The sequence below is a fragment of the Vanrija pseudolonga genome, chromosome 4 (genome assembly GCF_020906515.1).
Source record: "Vanrija pseudolonga chromosome 4, complete sequence".
NCBI lineage: Eukaryota > Fungi > Basidiomycota > Tremellomycetes > Trichosporonales > Trichosporonaceae > Vanrija > Vanrija pseudolonga.
Window position 1 is genome coordinate 1,678,340 of NC_085852.1, and position 24,387 is coordinate 1,702,726.

Below are 24,387 nucleotides of genomic sequence, written 5' to 3' on the forward strand. Positions count from 1 at the left end.
TCGAGGGTCACGGGCGAGAAGAGGAATGGCGCAAAGTCGTCGGGATGGGTGCGGATGTGGGCGCCAGTCATGAGGCGGAGGGCCTGGGACGTGAGTGGGTTGAATGATAGAAGCCGGGAACCCACCACCACAATGCAGTTGCTCTTCTCGGCATCCTGGAGCAGCTGGAGTAAAGTGAACTCTGTTGGCTGCTGGCCTTGAGGGGGGTCGATAAACGACACGATGACGTTGATAAGCGGGTCGATAAACTCCTCGAGCTGGGTGTGTCAGCTTCCTCACCCACCAAGCTAGCTGTCTCACAATGTCTGATTGGAACCCAACGCGCTCCATGACCGGCACGGTGGCCTGAATGGCCGTGAGGGCCGCACCGGCTTCCTCACTTGGCTTCGGGGCGTATAGGATTCGCAGGAGGTAGGCGAGAGTGAAGGCTGAGGCAGTTAGTGTCTACTGCAGACGCGATGAGCAGGGAAGGGCGAGGGTGCAACGACACAGCAGAGCACTTGTCGCACGCCGAGTGCAGCGTCACACGCTTCCAGCAGTGTGCTAGCGGCTGCTCGGTTGTCCACCGTCACGGCATCACCAGCGACCACCACGCCACCACCCACAAGCCACTCACATCGGTAGAAGCAGTCGCCGTCGCCCCTTGCCCTCCAAATCTGGTCCCAGCCGTTTTGTTCCAACCATTCGAGCTTGCGGAGGACCTGGGGCGAGCCGCGGAGATACTCTGCCTTGATGGCGAGGAGGGGCACAGGTCCAGTGATGAGTGGCTGTTTGCGCACGCGGCGTGTCAGCGTGCCAGATATGATGATGTGGAAGAAGATGGCGATGCGCGGGGCCAGCGTGCGGACGAGCACGAGGGTGCCGAGGATGACAGCGAGGGCCGTCCACATCATGGTGAAAGTGAAGAACGAGGAATGGACAGATGCAGTATGCAGCAGAAGACTACTGCTGCGCCCTCGCGTTCGTTCCGTTCTCGTTCCAGAAGCAGCGCAACGCAACGCAACGCAGCCAACTCACCTTGTTCATCACGTCGCCGTCCATGCCCTCCATGAGGCGCGTGATCTCCTGGTCGGTGAGCGTGCTCAGGTCTGTCGTTTCGTCGATCACGCGCTCGGGCGACGTCAGGCCCGCGCTGGCGGCCGCGACGGCGGACGCGTGGAACGGCGAGCGCGCCGTCTCGCCGTCGGCAGTGGCGGGGGCTGCGGTCGCGGCGGGCGGGGGCTGCGGCTGCGCGACAAAGGCTTCGAACGGCGGCTCTTCCCACAGCTCTTCCTGCGGCTCGGCGCGCCGCTGCTGTTGAGAGGGGGTGGCCGACGCTGCGCGGCTCGGGCCAGAGGACGCCGGCGCCGAGGTGCGCTGCGAGCCAGGGGCTGACTGGCGCGCTGGAGACGGCGACGCGTCCTTGTCCCCCGAGACCTTGGCGGCTAAGCGCCCAAACCACGACTTGGACATGGGGCGATAAGGGTGGTGGTGGCGGTGGGCGCTGGTGTCTGTTGTTGCGATTAGGCGTGCTTGAAACGGGGTGAAACGTGGGGTATGTAAGCCGTCGTTGTGTAGGTGTCGATTGGGAGAGGAGATGTCAACGTCGAGTGGTGCAGTGGTCTGCTGATTAGACCGACGAGCAGCCAAGACTTGGCCGCCGGCGCCAACGTCATTGTAGGCCCAGAGCCCACGTGTATTGCGGTGCCTGGGGGCCGTATTATAAACCGTATTCAGTCTATGACTGTTTCAGTTTTCTAATAGTGATTACATCGATTACAGCCCTTTAGTCATTGTCATTCGGCACGTCGACCGCGCCGTGCACAAAAGTCGGCTGTCGACTCGGCATCACCGCTCAACAACAACAACAAATGGCCGCCCCGACGCTCTTCACCCTTCCGCCGCACATCCAGGACGCGATCGCGCGCCTCGCAGCCACCGAGGCCGCCCCAGACGCGCTGCGCACCGAGCTGCGCGACGCGCTTGCGCGTGCGCCGGGCAGAGCAGAGGCGGTGTACGGCGATGCCGCCGCTGCGGCGGTGTCCGAGTCGGCCGCGTCAGCGCCAGCAGCAGTCGACGCCGACGCCGACAAGCCACTCGCGCTGCGTGAGGCCCCGCCGCCGCTCGTCGATGCCGAAGTGCTCGAGCGGCTTGCCGTGTGGTCGGCTTCCGAGGCTGGACGCAGCGCTTTGGCTGATCACGGGCTAGGTGAGCTGCTCAAGTAACAAACAGCTGACAGCAGACCACGGCGAGTACTCGCATATCGCGCTCGTGGCCGGCGCAGAGGTCTACCTCCCGCCCAAGCAGCGCGCGTTGCTACGCAGCGCCGAGGCCGAGGACACGCGGGCCGAGAAGGTGTGCCAGCTGCGATAGTGAGGACGATCGAAGCTGACCACGACAGACAAATCCTTACCTCCCGGCGTACATGTCCCCGCGCCCAGCGTCCTTCGGACAAGAGTACCGCGCCCTCGGTCGCCAACTGGCCACGGTGCTCAACGTGCTCTTCTCCGTCTTTGGGCTCGGCGGCGCGGCGTACGTCGCAGCCACGACGGGCGCGGGGTGGACGCGCTCCCAGGGCCTCATCCTCGCCGTGATTGCCGGCGCGGTTGTCGCCGTCGCTGACATCGGGCTCATCTGGATCTTCTCGGCACGGATTAAGAAGGATCGTCGCGAGGCGAGCATCAAGAGCATCAAGACGAATAAGGGGAGCGGGCGGGCGCCGGGGACTGAGCCGACGGTTCTGGAGCTCGAGGCTGAAGAGGTCGAGGGAGAGACCGAGGAGGAGGCAGGGGAGAAGGACGCGCCGGTGGACCTAATCCCCGCGCCAAAGGCAGCAGTCAGGCTACGCCGCCGCGCACTCGGTGAGCGGTAGCACACCCACACTCGTCTAATGTGGCAATGCATGGCATGGTCTAGTATATGCAATATGGGGTGCAAGGCGTAAAGCTACAACCTGTAGTCGATCAGTTCGTCGTCGCCGGTGGGGAACTTGTGCGGGCGGCCACCAGCCGGCCGCGTCCAGTCTATCGCGGAATCCGTCGCCACCGTGGTCGTCGGTGTGGGCCGGTCGTGCCAGCCCGGCAAGGACGCCGAGGGGTCGCCGACCTCGTGGAAGCCGTCGTCGTCGTTGTACACGTCGGCCGCGTCGTCGACTGCGCTCTCCGCATCAGGCGCCCCGCTCGTAATTGGCTCGGAGGGTGCCGCATGCCGCCGCGGCTTGTAAATGAGCACGATGACCAGCCCGACAATGATAAGAATCAACAGCAGGATACACCGCCGCCGGCCAGTGTTGGACTGATACCGCTGCGCCGTCTTGAGCTCCTCGACCGCGTGCTCCATCGACCGGCTCGTCTCCATTACGTTGTACTCGACCGTGTCGAGCACAGTGCCCTGCTCGACGACGAGGTTGCCCAGGTCGCGGAAGAGCTCGGCGAGCTCGGCTATCGACTGGGCAATCTGCTGCACCTCGTTTGACCGTTGTGTAATGTCGAGCGCGACATGGGATTGCGTCTGGGCCTGAGACTGGGACTGCAGGTTGCGGGTCTGGCGGCGTCAGCGGAGCCTTACGGCCTATACTCACCGCCTCCTCGTCCTCGGCGAGCTCGTCCAACCCATCGGTGCCTCGTAATGTGATCGCGCCGCTCGCCGCCAGCAAGTCCTTGTTCTTGATGGCGTGGCCCTGGAGTTCTGCGCGTTAGTGTGGCCCAGACGTCACGCACTCACTTTGCATGTACACTCGCTGCTTCTTCCTGAACTGCCCCGATGCTTCCTGCACCTTTTGTGCCAGGCCGCGCTGGGCATTGGCCGCGGTGACACTCTCAGCGCGTGTTGCCCGTGGGCCGGCGCTGATGGACCCAACGAGAGACGAGCACCGTCGAAAGTCCTGGGTGTGAGCGTCTCTTTGGCGCAGCTTCACGCACCCTCGTGATGTCTGCCGTCTGCCGCTCAATCTCGGCTTCTTCCTTGGATCGGTCGTTGAAGCCAGGCAGGACGTGTTTGGCATGCAGCTTGTCGAGTGCCGTGACTGCCGCGTCAGCGTCGAAACAGGACCAACTACCCACCCTTGGACTGCACGCGCGATAGAATCTCCTCGACTTCGTCGGTGATATCAACCCTGCCGGTGTCAGTGTGAGCCCAGATCCCAGCCTCCCGCGCGCACCATTTAGGAGGGAGGTCGCTCATGTCGACGCGGTGAGAGCCGCCCAGCAAGCGGCCCTGCTCGTCGTCCGCGACATCGACCGTGTCGCCATACTGCGCGGCAGCTATACGCGACCCCCGGTTCGAGCTAAACGTTGAGCTGTCGCGCACCGAGAGGTAGAAGAGGGTACGCGATCGAGTGACGCCGAGTTGCTGGCCCTGGGGAGCTCGCGATGACGAGGGGCCTGACGACGACGAGGGACCCGAGGCCGAGTAGGCCGCGTATGGGTTTGCCATCGCGCCGAGTGGGGTTGTGCTGCTGGCCTGTCCGAGGTGGGGCTGTGGATTGTACAAGATACAGTTGTTGTTATTGTCGTGTTTGTTCGTGTCGGCGATGTGGCCGGTGGTTGTGACGATGCGCGCGCCTCGGTCGGCGGCGGCGGCGTCGTGGTTGCGTCGTCGATGTCGATGTAAGGGAATATCACGTGGCAAGGGCGTCGGTGGATCGCGTGGATCAAGCATGGCTGGAATGGGTCTGAGACATCCGGACTCAAAAGCTAATCGAGCTAATCGATCTAATGGCTCGTGGCAACTTCGGCATTACCCGGATTAGTCGATTGTAATAAAGTCATTACATGTGGCCCATGCGGCGCCCGGTTACTTTTGGGTGAGGTGTAGGGATTCCCGGCATTCTGTGCAACCGAGGGGGACACCAGGACCGACGCAACTTCGATGACCACGACATTGTATCTGTTAGCTTCCTTTTCTACTCTTACTCATACCCCATCACACATCGACATCTCATACTCATTGACATTGCACCTTCCACCTCACTACCTCACTACTTACAGACACCACAAGCAACGTGTTTCATCGCATAGAAGGCTAGAGCACAAACTCCTCCCCGCGACTCCCACCTCACGCGAGCCAAAATGTCCCAGTTCATTTCAGGTGGCGTAGAGTGTGGCCCGTCAAACACGCTCAAGGATGTGTCATCGCTCGTAGAGCGCGACTATGGTGTCCAACGTGTGAGTGGTAGCCGTGAACATGGAAGCACACACCCGCTAACTCCCACAGGATCGCTATGGCCCCGCAGCCCCGGGGCCCAGCGCTGGCCCCAGCTCTGTATGTTGTTTCACAACAACCCGCAGCATCGCTGACAGCTCCAGTTTCGAACACGGCCCGCCGCAGGCTCCCCGTCGCACGCGCCAGCACCTCCCCAGGCAGCCTTTGATCTCGCACAGCTCCGCTCACACCTCCCCTCGCCCGGACATTCGGCCGCCCAGTTTCACCCCCAGCACGCGCCGGCCCACATCGGCCCAGCGGCGGCTGCCCCAGGCGCATGGGCCGACGGATACATGGCCAAGGGCAAGGGACGCGCCGACGCCGTATCGGCTCCCGTCAGCAACTGGGGACAAGAGTTTGACGCGCGCTCGTCGCCAGGCCGTGTCATCTCGGCCCACCAGTCGCGTGCGGCGACCCCGCCGCTCGCCCCATGGCAGCGCCAGCAGGCGTTTGCCCCGCCAGCCCAGTTCGGCCAGTTCGCCCCCCAGCCATTCTACCCTCAGCAGCAAATGATGCCCATGCACCACCCCCAGCCCGAGCCGTTCTTGATGCACCCCCAACCGCCGCCCCCTCAGGTGCTGCAGCAGGCGCCTCAGGTACCGGTGACGGCGACAGCACCGCCGGCGGCTAGCACGAAGGACCAGCCAAACGACCTTCTTGCTCGCACCGCTCAGGACCTGGTCGACTCTCTCACACCAGAGACGCTCGCAGAGAATGAGAAGCTCGCCAATAGCCAGTTCATCTCGCTGCTGCGTGGCCTCGGAGATGGCAGTGTCGTCGTCGACGAGGGCAAGGCTCAAACGGTGGAGGGAAGCGAGATCACCGAGGGTGCCAAGTTTGTGCAGTCTGGCGGCGGTGGCGACTGGGCTGCTGCTTTCAACCTCGGTGCGAGTACCTCGGCGTCTCGTGCGCCAGTCGAAGCCAATGCTTCGGTAAGCCGCTCTCCAACCTTTGCCTCCACATCTACGCAAGACGCATGGGCTGAGAATATCCAGAGCACGATCCTGATGAACGATGGGATCCCGACTCAGACCGCTCGACCAAAGAGCGTTCACTTTGACGAGCCTCAGTCGTATGGCGTCCCTCGTGATCTGGAAGAAGCGCTCGCGCAGACTTCTACGGCCGTCCCTGGTGCTGGACTCCAATGGGAGGAGGATCTCGAAGACGACTTTGACACCGAGGCGCTCCAGCACTTTTCCGGACCGCCGCGTACCCAGCAGCACATGGACAGTGGGGGTATCGGCATGCACGAGCAGTGGGCCTCTCTCGCACACGACTGGGACAACTGGGACACGGCACCGATTGAACCTTATGCCTTTCATTCCGCCAACCCTTACACCCTCGGCGCGCCGATTGTTCGTGAGCTGTCTCCCACCACAATGGTAGGTATTCGACCTCTGTTAGGAAGCAGCTACTGACGCTCCAGGGTGTGCTTGAGCTCGAGGCTGCCGTTCAGCAGGAGCCACGAGATGCCGACGCTTGGCTCAACCTGGGATTAAAGCAGCAGGAGAATGAGCGCGAGGATGCCGCCATCCGTGCTCTCAACCGAGCCACCCAGATCGAGCCCAACCTGCGCGCCGCATACCTCGCCCTCGCCGTGAGCTACACCAACGATGGTCGTGAGGACCGCGCGCACGCCTCGCTCGAGAAGTGGATCGAACTCGGCGGCGACGCCGAGGGCGGCCTGCTCAGCGAAACGCCAGGCGAGACTCGCCAGGAGCGCCAGGGCCGCATCATTGAGCGCCTTATCCACATTGCGCGCCAGAACCCCGACGACCTCGACGTTGATGTCCAGGTCGCCCTCGGCGTTCTGTTCAACGCCTCCGAGGACTACGACAAGGCCGAAGACTGCTTCAATGCCGCCCTCGAGGCCCGCCCGGACGACTGGGTCCTGTACAACCGTCTCGGTGCAACGCTGGCCAACAGCGGACGTTCGCACGAGGCCATCAAGTACTACCACCGCGCGCTGTCAATCCACCCCAACTTTGTCCGCGCCCAGTTCAACCTCGGTATCAGCTACATCAACCTAGCGCAGTACCGCCTCGCTGCGCAGTGCATCCTCGACGCCATCCGCCTCCAGCACGCAGACGTGACTGAGGGCTACGGCGCGTCCACTGGTGGTGCCAACGCAAAGGGCGTGACCCCCGACGCGCTCTGGACCACCCTCCGCATGGCCTGCCTCCACCTCAACCGCCCAGACCTCGTCGCTATCTGCAACTCCCAGGACCTCGGCGGCTTCCCGCTCGAGCTGTAGTTCCGCTTCTTCTCCATTGTATGCATTTGCCATTTTACATTACAGTAGTAGTGCTACAGTCTATTCCTTGTTCTTTCCTTTGCCCTTTGAGAGGGATCGCAGGACCTGGGGGCCTGTCCGTGCCGTAGGTGTTGTCGCCTCGTCAGCAGCGTCGGTGGCCGGTGTCGTGGTGTCAATGACGATGGCCGGTGGCGCTGGGGTGCGGGGCGCCGCGGCTGTCGTCGGCGTCTTGGGCTCGGTTGCTTCAGTCTCGGGCACGAGCAGCGCTGGTGCCGAGTCCTCGGGTCGTCCGCTTTCCGGCATCGACACGCCTGACGTGAAGCTCGAGGTGCGGCTCGACTCTAATGAGTGGCGGGCGAGCCGTTCGGTCCCTGCCAGGGCGAGGCTGGTGTCGGACGCGGCTGAGGCGCGGTGCTCGAGCGTAAGATAGTCGATCTTGAGCTGCGACACTGCCGACGCCGTCGGCGAGGCAGTCGCACTCTCGGCCTCGTACGCCGGTGGCGGAGCAGAAGACTCAGCGACCCGGTTGACAGCCCACCTCGCGTCCTTGGTCGGCAGAGGCGGCGGCGTGTCGGCCGACACCCTCGTTAGCTCGCTGAGCTTCTTGTCGGGCCGGTACGACGAGGGTCCAGCATGAGGTGACGGGGAGGCGGGGTGGGATTGCGGAGATGGCGAGCTTGGGCGCGAGCCACGCGATGACGAGGGATGGAGGTGATCGCCCAGCCAACTGCCGACCTTTGACGAGGACGACTTGCCTGACTTGCTTGAAGGAGTGGACGACCTGACCTGTGTGAGAATCAACTCCTCTGCCTTGCGTCGCCGCTTCTCCTCGGCCTTGCGCCGTTCCTTGACGCGCTCGGGAGCAATGAGCTCTGTCCATCGCGCCAGGATGACCCGCCGCGCTGCCTTGTCATATGACTCGGCGTCGGTGTGCGCCTGCGCCTCACGCGGATCGCACAGTACCGACATGTTGTCGAGCAGTCCATTCGACGAGAGCTTGTTACGGACGCTCTTGAAGGCACCCGCGGTCGGGTACACTGCCAAGCCTAGAGCCCCGCTCGCGGCTCGCGCAACAAGACCGACCCCGCCGACGCCGATACCACCGATGAACCCGCCCACACCCTGTCATGTCAGCGTGCTGGGTTAGAACAAGTCGCCACTCACACCTTCCTTCGCACCCCTAATCGGCTCCCTGACAAGACCAGTGATGCCGTCGTACAGGCCGTACGCGAGCCCCTTGCCTGCTTCTGTCACGCCCGATTCGAAGTCGCTGACCTTGCCCCGTTTGCGGACCTTGGATCCCATCACGCCAGGCAGATTCTCCAGGCCCTCCTGGAAGCCGCCGATGACGTCTACAGAGGCTGTAACGGTCAGCATGCTGTGCAGCTCCCAGCGCTCTGCCAGTCACTCACCTTTCGGAATGCCAACAGCCAAGGTGCTGAGCCCGCGTCCCTATCGTGTGAGCGCCGACACATGCGGTCCACTCACCGGTGCGTAGAACAGCTGTGCAGTGCCCGTAACTGCCTGGTCACCAATGTTGAGGATCGACTGAGCGATGGAAGTCATCGGGCCGGCGTAATGCCTAGTTGCCTCGTACTCGACGGGGCGATGTGGCGACAAGTCGCGCCAGCTCTGCATGCGTCCCTCGACGAGCACTGCGGCGGCGGCACCAGACAGACGGAGACAGAACGTCTCCGACCACCAAGTGGCGACGCGGTCCTGCTCGATATCACATCTGCCGTTAGCTGTACCCTTCTCGCTTCACGCACCTCATGTTGAGCAAAGGAAGGTTCTTGTGGAAACTGTCCACACCCTTCGCCACGCCGTTCTCGCTGCGGATACTCTCGCCGACAACCTGCGCTGCCTCGCGAGTCTCGGGTAACAAGGCGAACTTGATCGCCTCAGCCAGAATGTCCACCGTCATCTCAGCCTGAGGTATGGGCGCGGGGCCAGCTCCAGCCGCATGGACGGCGTTGCCCCAGAACCACTGATCGCCAAAGAAGGGCACAATGATTGTGGGCAGGCAGGCAGTCAAGCCTGCGGCCGTCGTGCCTGCGCCGCCGTGGTGGCAGACGGCGGCGACGCGCCCGGCATCGAACAGCCAGTCGTGGGGGATATTTCCCTTAATGATGAAGACACTGTCGGGGATCTCAATGTCCGTCTTGCCAAGGTCTGCCCAGCCAGCTGAGACGAGTGCACGAACGCCGGCCTTCTGAACCGCGCCGAGGATCGTCTCGGTGAGCTTGAGCGGGTCCTTGACGACGACTGACCCGAACCCGATGTAGATCGGCGGTGAGCCAGCGGCAAGGAACTTGGCCAGCTCTGGGTCCGGCTTGTAGAACGTGTCGTTCGGCATGGAGAAGAAGCCCACGACGTCGATGTTGGACCGCCAGTCTCCAGGCTTGGGGAGTAGCGACGTGCTCCACGCATACGTGAATGGTACTCTCAGCCTCTGGAGCACAAGCGGGCCGCCAGAGGCAGGAATGGGGTGGAGGCCAAGGATGCCTGTTCGGAAGTTGTTGATCACGCGGCCGAGGCCGGACCACATGAGCGAGTCGGCGAGCACAAAACTCGCATAGTTGTTGATGCCTGTCTGTGTGCCAGAGCTCTTGGCCATGACAAGGGGCTGGGGCGTTAGTAGGTGTCATCTGTGAAGTCACCTACGTGACAGAACCTCTGCGTCGCCGACCAAGGCATGGTGAAGGACATGAGCAGGGGAATGCCGAGCGCCTCGGCCACATGGATATGCGCAAACGCAGGGGGGTTGGAGATGATCGCGTCAGCTGCAAAGGGACGTCCTGTACCCTCATGGGGCATGAACGTCGCCTTGTAGCAACCGACGACCATAGTGCCGACCATCTTGCGCTTGATAGACACGTCGCCGTTCGTGATGGACTTGACGCCGGGGAGGAGGCCTGGATTCTGGACCATGTACGCCATGAGCTGGTGTGGGTCGCCTCCGATGTCAAAGTGTTCGAGAAGCCCCGTGAGGGGGCGGCGCTGGGCGTCTTCCAGGCCCGCAAGCCGCACGTTTGCGCCCTCAACGAGCTCCTTGAAGTCGCCGTGCGTCGCGATGCGCACCCGGTGTCCGCGGGTCTTGATCAGCTCGAGCGCGAGCGCAATGTACGGTTGGACGTCGCCGCGCGACCCGACGACGAAGATGACAATGTTGAGGCGCGGGCACTGCGCCGCGTTGAACGGGTCCGCGAGCTGCTCCTGTGGCGAGAGGAGGTCCTGAAGGTCGTCGTGTTCCTCTACTTGCGGGAGGGAAGACAGGTCGAGGTTGATCCGCACTTGGCCGTGCGCGTCAACTTCCGAGTTCCAGTTCGGGGCGCGCTCATAGTCTGGTGTCAGTGGCGGCGGGGACGGAGAGGACGTACCTTCCTCGGCGTTCTTCTCCTTCTGTTTACCCGTTATCGACGAGCGCCTGTCGACGTAGGGCGGCGGCACGTCCACTACTGGCGGAGTAGCCGTCGTGTCCACTGATGTCTGCGACGAAGAGGCTCCTGACGGCGTCGTTGCTGTGAGATGTGATCGCCGTCGGGATGAGGGGAAGCGGCCGAAGCGCGACGTCCGTTGTTGCGGGGCCTCGGACTTGTCCTTATCGGTGCGCATGGTGGGTTGCGGTGGTGGCGTGGTGGAGGCGGTGGGTTTGACAATCTTTTCAGTAGTGGGCCCGTGTCCTCGAGTTGTGTGGTGCGGGCAAGCTGTACTGTGTTGTTGTGAGGAAGAGTATGTGTAACCTAGATGAGGGGGGGATGTCGATCTGAGACGGTGATTGCACTACACATGGAAGGGGTTTGCCTCGAGGTCAGCGGGTTGTCGTGATGGTACGGCTTGCTGATGGTGCAACGGTAGTGGTCTGTCTGGCCAGTGGGTGGGTGCTGCCAGTGCCAGTTGTATGACGTCGAGACCGGCAGTCACCCGCCCTTGTGCCCGTTCTGCCCTGACTGTGAGCCCACTCAACCGGTCGACCTGGGCCCCACCATACAGTGAGTACTTATTTCTCGGTTGCCGTCGCTTCCGACAAGTACATCTACTACACAGCATCCCACTTATCCCGTCATCTGTTATCATTCTGGCGCGGGTATCCGCAAGCACACATCCAGCGGACGGCGCCGGTGCACCTATCGGCCTTGCGCAGCTACATAGGGACGTCCGGCTACCGGCGACAATTGCGGTGCGGCCCTCGGGAGGCTCGGCAACATTGGCCCGTCTCGACAACGTCACAGCCAACGCACACTTCCACCACCGGCAACCACGCCCGCCGTGCCATCATGACGCGAACCCAAGCTGTGCGACAAAAAGGCGGGCGCCGCATGTCAGCCAAAGGCAGCGGGAAGAAGGCGCAACCACCGGCCTCGGCCTCGGTGTCGCCCTCTCGCCGCGCCGATCCCCCCAAGCGCGTCATCGACCTGTCGCTGGAGGACGACGACGACGATGCCGTCGAGCAGCGTCCTCGCCGCACAACGGCGAGCAAGCCCGTCAAGCGCGCAGCTCCGGCCCTTATTCCCGGGGCCGTCGTCCTGTCGCCGGCGACAGAGGCGACCGTCCTCAAGCCCTTGCATTTTGACCCAGTGGACGCCGTGGTGAACAACCACTGGGTGTACATGTTTTACCGTTTCTGCTCCGAACGGCACGATATGTACGACCGCCGGCAGGCCGGTGTGCCGCGTGAGAAGTTGAGCGCGGACTACACGATGACCAACACGCACATCGGCAACGTATACCGGCAGCTCGACGCTGGGTCTCTTCATATGAAGAGCCAAACGATCGCCAACGGAGATCAGAGCGCCGAGGAGGTCGTCTGTAAGTGGCATGATGGGGGCGCAGGGGACACCGACGCGATGCTGACACTACCAGTCCGCGTCCTGCTTTATTGTGCCTTCTATAACAAGGAGACTTGGGCCGCTCTGTGCGGCGCCGCCACTGGAGACGTGCCGTCCTGGAAGACTTTCAAGGAGGACCTTCCGTCCATGGACGCCGCGCTGCACTACCTCAGTGTCGTACAGAAGCGCGGAATCTACCTCGGCGGCTTCCAGCTCGTCCCACCGACAATCTACTTTTGCGATGACCGCAACAAATCGAAGTCGGTCCCGAACTACTGGGCGAGCCTGCGTCTCGTCCAGGCCATCATGGACGCCGGGCTGGCGGCGCAACTCGCAAAGTGCAAGTACGCAATCGACGCGAGCTACGTCCTGCAGACAATCCCGACCCTCGGTGGTTTCCTGTCGCTGAATATCCTCTGTTTCCTTAACGACACGCAGCACTTCACCTGGCTTTACCGCGACTTCGCCACCTGCGGCCCTGGGTCGCGCAAGTTCCTTCAACGCATGTTCGGCGAGGAGACGATCAACAACGCGGCGATGGAGGCCGCCGGACTGCAATGGCTGTACGACCATCAATGGCGGTACTATGCCCGCCTCGGTATGGATCCTCCCCACGAGTGGGAGTCCGGCCTCCGCCCCGGCATGCGCGTCCTCGACATTGAGAACGCGCTGTGCTGGGCGCACCGCTACGTTGCAGCCTACGAGAAGAGCGGGAAGCCCAGTATTGCGAACGAGCCGACGCCATCGTTCGACCCCATCGTGGACATAGAGACGTCGGCACCGGCGTGGTGTGCCCTCGAGGCCCATGTCCGGAGCTCGAGCCAACCTCTCTGGATCGACGCCGAACTGGACACGCGCCTGGCGTCTCTCGGTGACGAGGTCTACGAGGTCGAGCGCGTCGTTGCACGAGACAAAAGCCGATACCGCGTGCGCTGGCTGGGATACCCGCCCGAAGACGACACGTGGGAGCCGGAGCGGTCGCTCAAGGAGGACGCGGCCGAGGCCCTCGAAGAGTGGAAGTCGTGGGAGGCGCGGGTTTCGGCCGCTATCCAGAGCATAAAGGAGGCGCGGCAGGGGGAGCGCAAGAGCGATGATGACGACGACAAGCCAACACCGAGCTCGTCGCGTGCTCTCCCTAAGAGGGAAGCGGACGAGCCCAAGGCAACGGGCCGGCCGAGCTCAAAGCGCAAAACCGACGTGACCACCGTCAAATCCGACGCCGAGCCCAAGGCAAAGCGGCGCAAAGCGAGCCCGGTGCCCGCCAAGCCCACCACACCCATCACGCGACCTCGGCGTGCGAAGGCTGTTGCTATCGTTTCGGGTAGTAAACACCATCCCATCAAAATAGAGTAGGAGGAAGTAGGCCTTCCTCGGATCCTTGATTGAAACTGTAGCATAGCCCCAATTGTTAACTTGTTCACCCCTGCATCTGCCACACCTTAGCCTTGATCGGACCATGCATAAGTTGTTACCTGGTAGAGCAGAGCACCCACTCGCACTCGCTCTACGGGAAGAAGGCGATCCGCCCCTCGATATCACACTCTGGCGGCCAGCTCTTGAACGTGTCCGATAAGAACACCTCGCGGTCCAAAGCGGCGAGGCATGGTACGTTCCAGTACTCTATCCTAGCGCCTGCGGCGCACGGTACCGCGTCTGGATGGATATCGCCTTCGTCGGTAGGGTCGGCGCCTTCGTCGATGGCTTCTATCAAGTCTTCGTGTGCGCCAGGGCCGAACAGCCGTCTAAGATGCCAGCGGACGAGGCCACCATGAGCGCTGCAGCCTGCGTTGTCGCCCCATACGCGCTCGTTGCGCTTCTTCGCCGAGCACGGGAGGCAGAACACGCGTGTGAGCTGCCCGAGGACAGGGGGCATGTCGGTGCCGACGCCGATAAAGTCCACCCGCTCCGGCCGCCACTCGGACACGAGCACGGCGAGCACGCGCGCGAGCATCACGGGGTCGAAGATGCTCGCGGATAAGGTCGCCCGTGGGGGAGGGTACTCTATCCGCAGGACTTTTGGTCGTAGCCTTGCGACGAGCGTCTCGCCCAGGAACGCTGCGCCGGAGCGCGGCCGGCCGAACGCCGCCATGCCGGTGCTCACGAGCGAGCGGAAGAGAGACGAAGAAAGGGCGAGCTCGTCGAGCGCGCCAGATAACGCGGGGTACGTCAACAGGGCCTCGGCTAGCGCGAGGGCGGCCGTCGCGTCGCGCAGCGATATGCGCTTGGCATGTGCCAGCGCGGCGAGTTTGCGCGGTGGTTCTGGGGCAGCGTACGCCGACGCACCGTTGGACGACGGGGCATGCTCCGAGCCCGCTTCGCCCACGCGCGACTCGAGCTCTGGCGCGGACAAAAAATCGAGCCCGAGGCCGGCGAACACGGCGCGCCGGTTCGCCTTGTGTATCTCGAGCGAGGCGTACAGGCTGGGCGTGAGGCGCTCGTTCCAGCCCCTACATGTTCTGGCGGCCGTGTGCAGGTCCGCCTGGGAGAGAGCGCCGACATGGTCCAGCACCGCGGCCTGCAGCTCGGGCGGGAGGTCGCACAGGCGAAACGTGTGATGGGCCGTCGATGGCATGCCGGTCGGTCGTGTGCTCAGTCGCTTGTCATGGTGTCGATGCAAGGGGTGTGATGGTGTCGATGATGCAAGGTTGGTGATGATGTCAAGAGAGGATGAAAGTGGAGGGAAGGCGTGTGATGGAGCTTTGGAGACCAAGTGCACGTCATCTCAGTGTCTGGGCCGTAGAAATCGCTTAAAACTGTCGGCGATTAGCCACGTGAACGCCACGTTGAGCCACTTCGGAACTATCATCGGCGTTTTAATTTTGATCGTCTGCCAATTTGCCTCCGCTCAGAACTTTGGACGGTGCTTGCGTCCTGGCTGCAGTGGTGCATGCAGGCTGGGCTGGCTGGCTGGGTGGTTGCAGCCTGGCTCTGTGCTGCTGGCTGGGCACCACCTCCTGCCACTCGCACTGCTGCTGCTGCCGCTGCTGCACTCTCCCTCCCTCCGCACTCGCCGTGCACACTGTTGAGTGCCCGTTTCGACATTGACCAAGTCTTGTCCCAACCCTTCAAGAAACAGTGAGTAGAGCCGCCAACATCCATCTTGCGACAGTACACTGACCACCTACCTCAGATTCAAAATGGTCAGTACCGCACGCTCCGCCTGGTCGTTTTCCGCTCGCCGTGTCGTTGTCCGTCGCTGTCGTCTGCGCTGGGAGGAGCCGAGGGAGGAAGGAAGGGAGGCTGGGATTGAGGAGGAACGGACTGGCTGGGCATTGGGCAGGCCAGGCTCCGACAGCACAGCGACGAACGCAACGACGCAGCTCGTCGCTGTGCGCAGGCAGACGGCAGCGATACCGACAGACACACGACCGACCGACCACTGGCGCCCAAACTTTCAACACGACTTGCTAACACCACCCAGGCCGAGGCTAAGAGTGCCCCCGTTAACCCGATGAAGGAGCTTCGCATCGAGAAGCTCGTCATCAGTGCGTTTGGATCGAGACGTGCATCACAAGGCATAAATCTGACACCTTCACAGACATCTCGGTCGGAGAGTCTGGTGACCGTCTTACTCGTGCCGCCAAGGTGCTCGAGCAGCTCACTGGTCAGACCCCCGTGACCTCGAAGGCCCGCTACACCGTCCGTTCGTTCTCGATCCGTCGTAACGAGAAGATCGCCGTCCACGTCACCATCCGTGGCCCCAAGGCCGAGGAGGTCCTTGAGCGCGCCCTCAAGGTCAAGGAGTACGAGCTCCGCCGCCGCAACTTCTCCGAGACTGGCAACTTCGGCTTCGGTATCGACGAGCACATTGACCTCGGTATCAAGTACGACCCCGGAATCGGTATCTTCGGCATGGACTTCTTCGTCGTCATGGGCCGCCCTGGTCTCCGTGTCACCCGCCGCAAGCAGAAGGTCGGACGCGTCGGTGCCGGCCACAAGGTCCGCCCCGAGCAGACCGTCGCCTGGTTCAAGCAGCGTTTCGACGGCATTGTTTCCCGTTAAGCGTGGGATGTATATCACTTCATTGGCACCTAGACGGGATGGATGCGGCATGACACAGCGTGGGGGGTGTAGAGGGAGTCGGGGGAGCGGGAGCGGGGTGCGCTGAACAGGGGGCAGGTTACCGCCATTACAGTACTGATCTGACAAGAGCACACCTGCTCGGAAGTCGCTGATGATGGTGGCAACAGGTGGTGGAGGGCGAGCAGCGTCTGGTGGAGGGCGGATGGAAAACTTCCTCACAGCCGGTGGACCGCACTGCCTACGCGTGATGGCGCCGAGCAGAGCATCGAGCACCCCCGGCGCCGAATCGCCCTCAGTAACTCGATCAACTGCATGTGGCTCACCACATGCCACAGATCTGCATCGATGTCGAGGCGTGGCCATACCCGGCGCCATCATCACGACCAAGCCTGTCATTTCATGTGTGGCAGTGGCACCAGTCGTCCCCTGCGTCTGTACCCTCTCTACCTCTTTCTGCTTCGCGTATGTAGCTCCTGCACGCTGCACGTCGGAACTCGTTTCATTCTGTCAGCCTGCACGATCTGTCACAGTGTCCTTCCCGCAGCGCCTGTCATGCGTCTGTCGGACTAGCACAACCACCGCGCAAAGGCCAAACGCCGCCTCGCACCAGTTGCAGCGACAGCCAGAGATGGCCAGCATGCAGTTCCTTGACAGAAGCCGCAGCAAGCAGTCCAACGACACAGTCCGTGAGCTTGTCAGTGCCGCTCGCGTCCTCTCTCCGTCACGCCAGCCTTGCGCGCCAAACTAAGTGATCCCCAAAAGTCCATGCCCAACAACAACTACAACAGCGTACAACCCAACCTCGCGCACCGCACACGCACACACAACCTGTAGTGTCAGCTTTCGTCTCAAAAAGGCAGTGAGAGAATGCGCATAATATCAGATTGTCCAGTGAGAGCATCGGCGCCGCCTACGCTGCCATGTTTCAGATAGCTGCGGCCGGCGCCCTGGTACAAGAGGTGCCAATGGGGAAAATGTTCCGCTCTTCATTTATGCGCCGGAGGGCGAGGGGGAGGGGAGGGGGAGAATGCTTACCTTGTAGGTGTGGGCCTTGGCGATGTCGGCAGTGTCGATGAGAGGAAGTCAATGGCAACAAGGAGAGAATTTCGGTCTCGACCAGTTTAAGAACTCTCTCGACCAGAGGGCGAGCCCTCGCACCATTTAGGCGCGCCGCTAGGCCGCACGCCTGCTTCACCACCCCGCCCACCTCCACCGCCGAGATCCTCCTCTCCAGACATTTTCGGATTCCTCCACCACAACCGTCCATCACACACAAACACACACAATGCTGAGAATACAGCGCCTGCTGCCTGCGCCATTACTGGCCGCACGCGGCCTGGCGACGTCGGCGGTCGTGGGGGCGTACACTCCCCGCACATCGTTTGGCGTCAAGCCCGGCTTTGCGTCGCACGAGCGCGCCGCTGCACGCGACCGACCTGCTCCGGCTGGCGACCGGCCGTCCCGCGACCGCCCAGCATCGACACGACCTGCTGGCGACCGCTCCAAAGGCCCCCGCCGCGCACCGAGCGGTCGCCCGTCGTGGGCTGAGCGCAGCGCCGGCGCCACGCCCAAGACGACGTCGCAGCGCCTCGCGGCCTTCCCTCGGGGCCGTGGCGCTCGGGACGGTCGTGGAGAGGACAAGCGCGACGGAGGCAAGCCCCGCACACAGGCCCAGCGCGAGAAGCCCCAGTGGCGTGCCGACGGCCGTGGCGGCTTCATGCCCGCCAAGCGTGCCGCCGAGGCCGCAGCCGCACCGAAAGTCAAGCCGGAGTATCAGCAAAAGGCCAACGTCGAGCTCGCGCGCCCGCGCAAGTTTGCGTCGTTCGGCCTGCACCCCGGTCTCCTCACCGCGCTGGAGGAGCGCTTCGGTGCCAAGGGCGAGACGATGCCGATCCAGAGCTTGGCGCTCTCCCGGCTGATCGACTCGGAACTGACGCGCACCAACGGCATCAACTCGCACGCGGTCCGCGCGATCCTCGGCGCCGAGACGGGCAGCGGCAAGACGCTCGCGTACCTCCTCCCCTTGGTCCACCACCTCAAGCAGGACGACCGGGTGCCCTCGCGCGCGCCGGGACCGGTGGCGCCGCGCGCAATCGTCCTCCAGCCGACGCACGAGCTCACACGCCAGAGCACGGCAGTGGCGAAGGGCATCACGCACCAGGCCAAGCTGACCGTCGTGGGCGCGAGCTCGCCCGGCGCGGTCAAGGACGCGGGCGAGGTCGACGTGCTCTTTGCTACGGGGCGGACGGCCGCGTACCTCCTCGGTATCCCGCGTGAGGAGACGGACACGCGGGAGAAGGACGAGAGCAGGGACAAGAAGAAGGAGGACAAGGAGATCTGGGAGAGGGAGGAGGTGGAGAAGCGGAGGAGACGGCCAGAAAACGACAAGCCCCGCATCGACCTGTCACGCGTCGAGTGGGTCGTGATCGACGAGGCGGACGTGCTCCTCGGCCCCGACTTTTTGCCCGAGACCGCCGCCGTGCTCGCCAAGCTACGCGCCGCGACGGTCGGCCTCAACATCCTGCTCGTGACGGCTACGCTGCCGCCGTCGATTCTCCGCGCGATCGAGACGGACCCGCTGCTCTCAGCGTCAGAGTTCACAAAGCTCCTCTCGCCCGGGCTGCACAAGCTGCCCAAGGCGCTCGAGACGCGCTTCGTGCCGTGGTCGGGCGCGGGCAACCCGCTCGCCGACGTCGCGCACGAGATCAAGCGCGGCTTTGCCGAGGAGGCGCAGGAGGCCAAGGTCGAGGCGTACGGCATCGACAATGCGCCCAAATCCCGCACCATGGCCGTCGTGTTCGCCGGCAGCGTCAGCAAGGTCAACTCGACCGTCGCCAAGCTCGAGGAGAAGGGCATCCCGTGCCTTGCGTGGACGGGCGAGAGCGACAGCCGCGTGCCGGGGTACAATGGCGCCGCGCTCGACAGCTTCTTGGTCTCGCACAAGCGGAGCAAGGACCCCGCGAGCGAGTCGCCCGCCGGCGCGGCAAAGGGCGCGCCGCGCGTGCTTGTCACCACGTCGCTCCTCTCCCGAGGCCTCGATTTCTCGCCGGCCGTCACGACGTCGTATCTCATAGAGCCGCCGCGCAACGTGCTCGACTTTGTGCACCGCGCGGGGAGGACGGGGCGCGCCGGCCGCCCGGGGCGTGTCGTTGTGTTCGGCATGAGCCACGCTGGACAGAGCAAGTACGCGTCCGAGCTGCGCGACGTGCTCGGCAAGGTGGAGAGCCGGCCCGCTGTCAAGCCCGGTGGACGGTCATGGTCTGGCGCTCGCGAGGCGCGGAGCCGCGGGGGGCGCGGGGGACAGGACAAGCGCAAGAAGGCGTAGGCGGGCACGAGTAGCTGCCACATCACACCACCACACCTCACCATTGTACATCTAGCATTTCTGCATCACCTACTCCTCCTGGCTAGTTTGTCTACTCCTTGCGGCCGTAGATGGTGGCCGCGGCCTGGGCGGTGGGGAGGACGACTTGGCGTGAGCGAGATCAGCAGGGGGGCGACTTACACAGCTCGGCGATCTGGACGTGGGCGGGGCGGCTGGCGGTCCAGACAATCTCCTCGGCAATGTCCTCTGCGACGACTGGGCGTGTTAGTGGCGTGGCGATCGTGGCGGCTCCGGCGCAGACTCACGCGGCTCGATGCCCTTGTAGACGTTCTTGGCGGCCGCCTCGTCGCCGCGGAAGCGCACGACGGAGAAGTTGGTCTCGACGGCACCCGGCGCGACCTCGGTGACGCGGATGCCGGTCGCGACGACCTCCTTGCGGACGGACGTGGTGAAGGCGCGGACGGCGCTGCGGGGGGTGTCAGCTGCTGTCGCCGGCCGGGGCGGGGCTAGGGGCACGGCGTCGTGCCGACAGCCTACCCTCCCGTGCTTCCCACCACCATCGCACACCGCGGCTGCGCCGCGCTGTGCTCTACTCGACTCACTGCTTAACGGCACAGTAGATCGAGCCGCCGACATACGCCTCGCGACCAGCCATGGACCCAATGTTGATAATGTGTCCCGAGTCCTGGGCCTTGAATTCGGCCAGGAAGACCTGCGTGATCTGGATCAAGCTGAACAGGTTGGTGTTGATCATGAAGTCGATGTCGGCGAGGACAATGTCGCCGGCCTTTTCGGTGCCGATTGCGCCGCCGGCGTTGTTGACGAGGCTGGGGGTCAGCGATCAGCGAGCAGAGCGAGCTGGCGCGGGGCGGCCGGCGGCCTACTACTTCTCAGGCTACCGCCCCCCGCCACCCCCCACCCAACTCACATGTCAAACGACTTGACGCCGGCCGCCTTGAGCGCGGGCACGAGCCCGTCGACCGCCGCGCGGTCGTTGACGTCGAGCGTCTTGGTCACGACCGAGATCTTCTGGCCGAACTCGGCGGCGCCGGCCTCGGCGGACGCCTTGACCTCGTCGAGCAGGTTCTGGCGGCGCGCAAGGAGGACGAGGTTGGCGCCCGCCTTGGCGAAGAGGACCGCGGTGGCGGCGCCGATGCCGGCTGAGGCGCCGGTCACGACGACTGCGAGGCGAGGCGTCAGCGCCGAGGTGGCTGGGGCGCGGCGCCGTGGGCGGCGGAGACTTACCGGTCTTGCCCTGCAGGCGGGACGAGTTGAACACGGAGGAGGGCATGGTGCTTTGCTTTGCTTGGTTGTGGTGGAGACGATAAGAAGAAGGAGATGAAGAGGATGATAAAAAGTCGAGTGGATCGTTGCTCGCTGCTTGCCGTCTGGCGTGATCGGTTGCCATGTGTCGGCCGTGTCCGTCACCACCGAGCCGACGACGATGACTCGGATCGATGCACCCGACCGGCGCGCAGCGCGGGGCGGAGTAGTGCCGGTCCGCCGCGGCCTCCACCGCCCTCCACCACTCGACCCACTGCCCCAGTCGCCGCCCCACCTCGACCCACCCAGCCCCGTCCCACTTTGCCGCATTCCGTTGTGGCTCAGTGGCATACACCGAAGCTGGCCTCGACACACTTCTCTGGTACCAACACGCATAACGAATGAAGAAGAGCAAGTACAACGGGGATTATATGAACATGATTTAAACGCGACAAAAGGTCTATGCGACGGATACAGGTGCTCCCCGGCTCGGGGCACGACTTGGCTTCTAACGCCGCGCTCTTCCTCTCGGCGCGTTGCGCAGCTCCTTGACCACCTCGGCAGTGATCCTCGACAGCGCCGCCTTCTCGCGCTCCACCTCATCCTTCTTCAGCTGCTCGAGCTCCTTCCGCCGCGAGTCAAACACTTGACGCTGTGCGGCCCGCTGTCGCGATTCTCGCCCAGCACGGTTCCGCCACTCCTCGGCGCGCGGATCTGGACTGGCAGCTGCGCCGGGGTCGAGGGAGAGAGGGAATCGCGCCGGCGTACCCCCGGACTGGCCTTCAGTGTCAGACCTCCAAACCTCCTCCCAGTATCGCCGCCGAGCCTCGATGTCGATGGCCCGTTCAACGTCCCGCAATGACACGCGAGCAGGTGAACGTGATGCCAGTGAGTCCCGGTAGGCCTCAAACTTGGCCTGCGGCAGAGCGGGTGGCCCATAGAAGGGTAGCTCTGGCGCCGAGGGAACGCGGGGTCGGGACACAGCCGGTGTAGGGCGGGTATTTGGAGCTGGACGGGCTGGGGGTGCCGAACGAGCTATCGGTGGTGCGCGAGCAGTCGACACAGGGCGTGCAATGGGTGCGGGGTGGGCAGCCGGCCTCGTGCGAGCAATTGGTCCCGAGCGAGGTAGAGCACTGCCAGCAGTTGCGGCGGATGATGTCCCAGTCGCACCCCTCCGTCTGTCCGCAGCCTTGACATTTCCGTCGCCAGACCGGGGCACTTTGGCCTTGGCCTTCGGCTGGCGAGTCGAAGGACGCAACGCCCCGTCGCGGCGGTCAGAGCTCGTCTTCGACGTCCGTTTCCGCTCTAGAGCGGCGGGCGGCTTTGCCCTCACGGGTTGTGTGGCCGCTACCGACGGTGCCGGCGGTGCTGCATCGACCTCCATTGCCGACGCCGCCGATGAGACCATCTCGCTGGCCGTGACAAACGTGGCGGGCGTTTCCGGCCGGTAAGAGACGGGTGAGTGTCTGATCTCGACCATCGGCATCACGTCCTTCTCCAAAGGCGGCTCGGCTGAGGGGGGCGGGACCGACGGCGAAAACGCGCTGGCGATGAAATTGAAACCCGATGATAGTCTCGACACCAGACTGGACGTCGAGGCACGTCTCTCCGGCTCGGGACGCCAGGCTAATGCGACTGGTGTGAGCGGCGCAGAATTGTTCGCCCTGGTTGTGACGGGTGGCTGTGTTGAAGTCTCCTGGGGCTGCGGCGCTTCGACAGGGGCTTCCTCTCTTGCCCTTGGCAGGGGGGCGTTGAACCACTCTGGGGTGTCGCCAGAGTCGTCCACGTCCATGACTCCCGAGTCCTCCCAGTCTTCGCGCTTCCCGGGTAGCGTGTCTGCAGATGGGGCCGGGGATGGCATGTGCGCGGTAGAGCTCTGCAGTGACGCGACGGTTTTCGGGATGGGCCTTGGTGGCAACGGTGGCGGGATAGCCTTTGTCGAGATGAGATCCTCCTTGGACAATAGCGCTGGGGCAGCATCCCGCGATGGGAGTGAAGACATCTTGAATAGTGACCCTTTGCCTTGGGTCGTGGCCACCGGGATGGAAGCTTGAGGGGGCAGGTGAGTCGAACTTGACAACCTCGCCTTCGGTGGTTCCGGTACACGCGGCTTTGAGCCTGCTGTGACAGAAGCGCTGACTGGAGGCTCTCGGGCCCTGGCTTTGGTGCCGGCGGCAGGGACCGGTCCCCGAGCAGAAGAAGCCTTGACAGGCAGAGGCCGAATGTTTCGTGGCTCCAGTCTTGCCAGATCATCTGTATCCTCCACCGATGGCATCGAGACGTCCTCCGTCGCCTTGCGGCGCCCTTGACCGACGTACCCATTGGGTAAGTCGATCGCCATCGTTTGTGGGAATGAAAAGTCTGTAGAGCGAGATGAAGTGGTGGAGAGAACATGAGTGGTCGATGACGATGAGGCCTGTTGTTGTTGAAGCTGAGCGGGGACACTGGGTTGGGGAACCACGTCTCGCTGCGGTACACTGTGCGAAGCAACGGGCGCTGGTACGGGCGTAGGCGCAAGCAAGGAGGCATGAGGCATGACCACCTCGGCCACTGCTGCTCTTGCCTTTCTCGAAGACGGCACACTGTTCCGCGATGACGAGCCGCCTTGCGCCCTGGCCCGCGCCTCGCGAGTCGTCAACTCGCCGCCACTACGAAGGCAGACGGTGTAGCGTTCACCTTTGCCAAGCAGCGGGTTACGTTTACTCCGCGACCGCTTTGCGGATACGGCTGTGGTGTCGGCACCAGTGGGAGCAGGGGTTAGCGCCGGGACCGGCTGAACCAAGCTCTGCGCAGGCGCGGTCGTGAACGATGGTGGTGTTGGTTGGGGCAGCGGGGGTGTTGGGTGCAGCTCAAGAAGAGGAGAGCGTGTAGGCACAACCAGAGTGCTTGATTTGAGCGGCGCCAATGGGCGCTCTTGGGCTAGAAGACGGCGATCAGCAGTGTTTGGTCGCCATCAACCTGAGTCCACTTACAGCTCGGCCCCGTCATCCGCCTCCCGAAGACATCGTCTGTCCTAGGGGTGGCCTCTGGACGGGCAACGATTGAGCGGCGGGGGCGGCGCTTGGTGACGGTCGCGGGCAGACCGGGGCTCTCGGCCTTGCGCTTGCCCTTCCTGTCTGGCGTTGCCTCGACATCAGGGACGCGCTCACCACGGCCGGTTAAGACAGCCTCTTCGAACGTCTCGAACTCGTCGATCATGATGGGGGTGTTGTCGGCGTCAAGACCTATAGTGTACTGATGTGACGAGGGCGACGGCTCCGACCATCCAGTGACGGGGAGCAAGAGCGAGTCCTCCTCTCCCCAGCTGGCGTTGGCGAGCTTGAAGCCATCAAATGTTGGCTGGACCTTGCCGAACGGTGTTTCGGTGGTCCGTCGCAGAGCGGGCGTTGGCGCGCCCAGTGGGCGTCGCCTGTACATGTTGACTTTGTAAAGCAACCAAGAAATAATAGAGTGTATGAGTTGAATGAAGCAAACAGAGATGTTTGATGGATGTTCGTGACGCGCTATGACGG

At 63.4% G+C, this 24,387-nt stretch overlaps 12 protein-coding genes across 13 annotated transcripts; 5 read left to right on the forward strand and 7 right to left on the reverse strand.

Moving 5' to 3' along the window:
- Positions 1-942: 942 nt before the first annotated feature.
- On the reverse strand, positions 943-1,452 carry LOC62_04G005900 (uncharacterized protein; the record flags this gene model as incomplete). Its single annotated transcript, XM_062772459.1, has 2 exons — positions 943-948; positions 1,018-1,452. 2 exons carry the CDS (start codon positions 1,450-1,452, stop codon positions 943-945), a joined length of 441 nt encoding a protein of 146 aa, XP_062628443.1.
- Positions 1,453-1,850: 398 nt separating this feature from the next.
- Positions 1,851-2,851, forward strand: LOC62_04G005901 (uncharacterized protein; the record flags this gene model as incomplete). Its single annotated transcript, XM_062772460.1, has 3 exons — positions 1,851-2,187; positions 2,222-2,334; positions 2,381-2,851. 3 exons carry the CDS (start codon positions 1,851-1,853, stop codon positions 2,849-2,851), a joined length of 921 nt encoding a protein of 306 aa, XP_062628444.1.
- An 11-nt stretch (positions 2,852-2,862) lies between these two features.
- On the reverse strand, positions 2,863-4,498 carry tlg2 (t-SNARE affecting a late Golgi compartment protein 2). The gene is made up of 6 exons (XM_062772461.1): positions 4,139-4,498; positions 4,041-4,093; positions 3,900-4,003; positions 3,703-3,862; positions 3,560-3,666; positions 2,863-3,522 (listed from the first exon to the last, which is right to left on the reverse strand). The coding sequence occupies exons 1-6, from the start codon at positions 4,411-4,413 to the stop codon at positions 2,926-2,928; spliced, it is 1,296 nt and encodes a 431-aa protein (XP_062628445.1). The 5' UTR covers positions 4,414-4,498; the 3' UTR covers positions 2,863-2,925.
- Positions 4,499-4,890: 392 nt separating this feature from the next.
- PAY32_1 (Peroxisomal targeting signal receptor) lies at positions 4,891-7,473 on the forward strand. Of its 2 annotated transcripts, XM_062772462.1 has the most exons (5): positions 4,891-5,144; positions 5,194-5,241; positions 5,286-6,113; positions 6,177-6,563; positions 6,608-7,473. In XM_062772462.1, the coding sequence occupies exons 1-5, from the start codon at positions 5,049-5,051 to the stop codon at positions 7,433-7,435; spliced, it is 2,187 nt and encodes a 728-aa protein (XP_062628447.1). In that variant the 5' UTR covers positions 4,891-5,048; the 3' UTR covers positions 7,436-7,473. The 2 variants fall into 2 exon arrangements, with proteins under 2 accessions (XP_062628447.1, XP_062628446.1); XM_062772463.1 differs by having other exon boundaries at positions 5,286-6,563.
- Positions 7,465-11,235, reverse strand: UGT80A2 (Sterol 3-beta-glucosyltransferase UGT80A2). The gene is made up of 7 exons (XM_062772464.1): positions 10,816-11,235; positions 10,100-10,779; positions 9,205-10,061; positions 8,924-9,170; positions 8,848-8,887; positions 8,600-8,796; positions 7,465-8,557 (listed from the first exon to the last, which is right to left on the reverse strand). Exons 1-7 carry the CDS (start codon positions 11,048-11,050, stop codon positions 7,496-7,498), a joined length of 3,318 nt encoding a protein of 1,105 aa, XP_062628448.1. The 5' UTR covers positions 11,051-11,235; the 3' UTR covers positions 7,465-7,495.
- Positions 11,236-11,754: 519 nt separating this feature from the next.
- On the forward strand, positions 11,755-13,617 carry Mphosph8 (M-phase phosphoprotein 8; the record flags this gene model as incomplete). The annotated part of the gene is made up of 2 exons (XM_062772465.1): positions 11,755-12,244; positions 12,299-13,617. 2 exons carry the CDS (start codon positions 11,755-11,757, stop codon positions 13,615-13,617), a joined length of 1,809 nt encoding a protein of 602 aa, XP_062628449.1.
- Positions 13,618-13,768: 151 nt separating this feature from the next.
- On the reverse strand, positions 13,769-14,836 carry LOC62_04G005906 (uncharacterized protein; the record flags this gene model as incomplete). The annotated part of the gene is made up of 1 exon (XM_062772466.1): positions 13,769-14,836. The coding sequence occupies one exon, from the start codon at positions 14,834-14,836 to the stop codon at positions 13,769-13,771; it is 1,068 nt and encodes a 355-aa protein (XP_062628450.1).
- A 565-nt stretch (positions 14,837-15,401) lies between these two features.
- RPL11B (60S ribosomal protein L11-B) lies at positions 15,402-16,266 on the forward strand (the record flags this gene model as incomplete). Its single annotated transcript, XM_062772467.1, has 3 exons — positions 15,402-15,404; positions 15,686-15,749; positions 15,803-16,266. The coding sequence occupies 3 exons, from the start codon at positions 15,402-15,404 to the stop codon at positions 16,264-16,266; spliced, it is 531 nt and encodes a 176-aa protein (XP_062628451.1).
- Positions 16,267-17,560: 1,294 nt separating this feature from the next.
- SPAC521.03 (NADP-dependent 3-hydroxy acid dehydrogenase) lies at positions 17,561-21,010 on the reverse strand. The gene is made up of 6 exons (XM_062772469.1): positions 20,858-21,010; positions 20,541-20,793; positions 20,215-20,439; positions 19,918-20,078; positions 19,793-19,867; positions 17,561-19,756 (listed from the first exon to the last, which is right to left on the reverse strand). Exons 1-6 carry the CDS (start codon positions 20,901-20,903, stop codon positions 19,704-19,706), a joined length of 813 nt encoding a protein of 270 aa, XP_062628453.1. The 5' UTR covers positions 20,904-21,010; the 3' UTR covers positions 17,561-19,703.
- Positions 17,573-19,612, forward strand: MRH4 (ATP-dependent RNA helicase MRH4, mitochondrial; the record flags this gene model as incomplete). The annotated part of the gene is made up of 1 exon (XM_062772468.1): positions 17,573-19,612. The coding sequence occupies one exon, from the start codon at positions 17,573-17,575 to the stop codon at positions 19,610-19,612; it is 2,040 nt and encodes a 679-aa protein (XP_062628452.1).
- Positions 21,011-21,383: 373 nt separating the features above from the next.
- Positions 21,384-23,216, reverse strand: LOC62_04G005910 (uncharacterized protein; the record flags this gene model as incomplete). The annotated part of the gene is made up of 1 exon (XM_062772470.1): positions 21,384-23,216. The coding sequence occupies one exon, from the start codon at positions 23,214-23,216 to the stop codon at positions 21,384-21,386; it is 1,833 nt and encodes a 610-aa protein (XP_062628454.1).
- A 578-nt stretch (positions 23,217-23,794) lies between these two features.
- On the reverse strand, positions 23,795-24,292 carry LOC62_04G005911 (uncharacterized protein; the record flags this gene model as incomplete). The annotated part of the gene is made up of 1 exon (XM_062772471.1): positions 23,795-24,292. One exon carries the CDS (start codon positions 24,290-24,292, stop codon positions 23,795-23,797), a length of 498 nt encoding a protein of 165 aa, XP_062628455.1.
- Between the last annotated feature and the right edge of the window lie 95 nt (positions 24,293-24,387).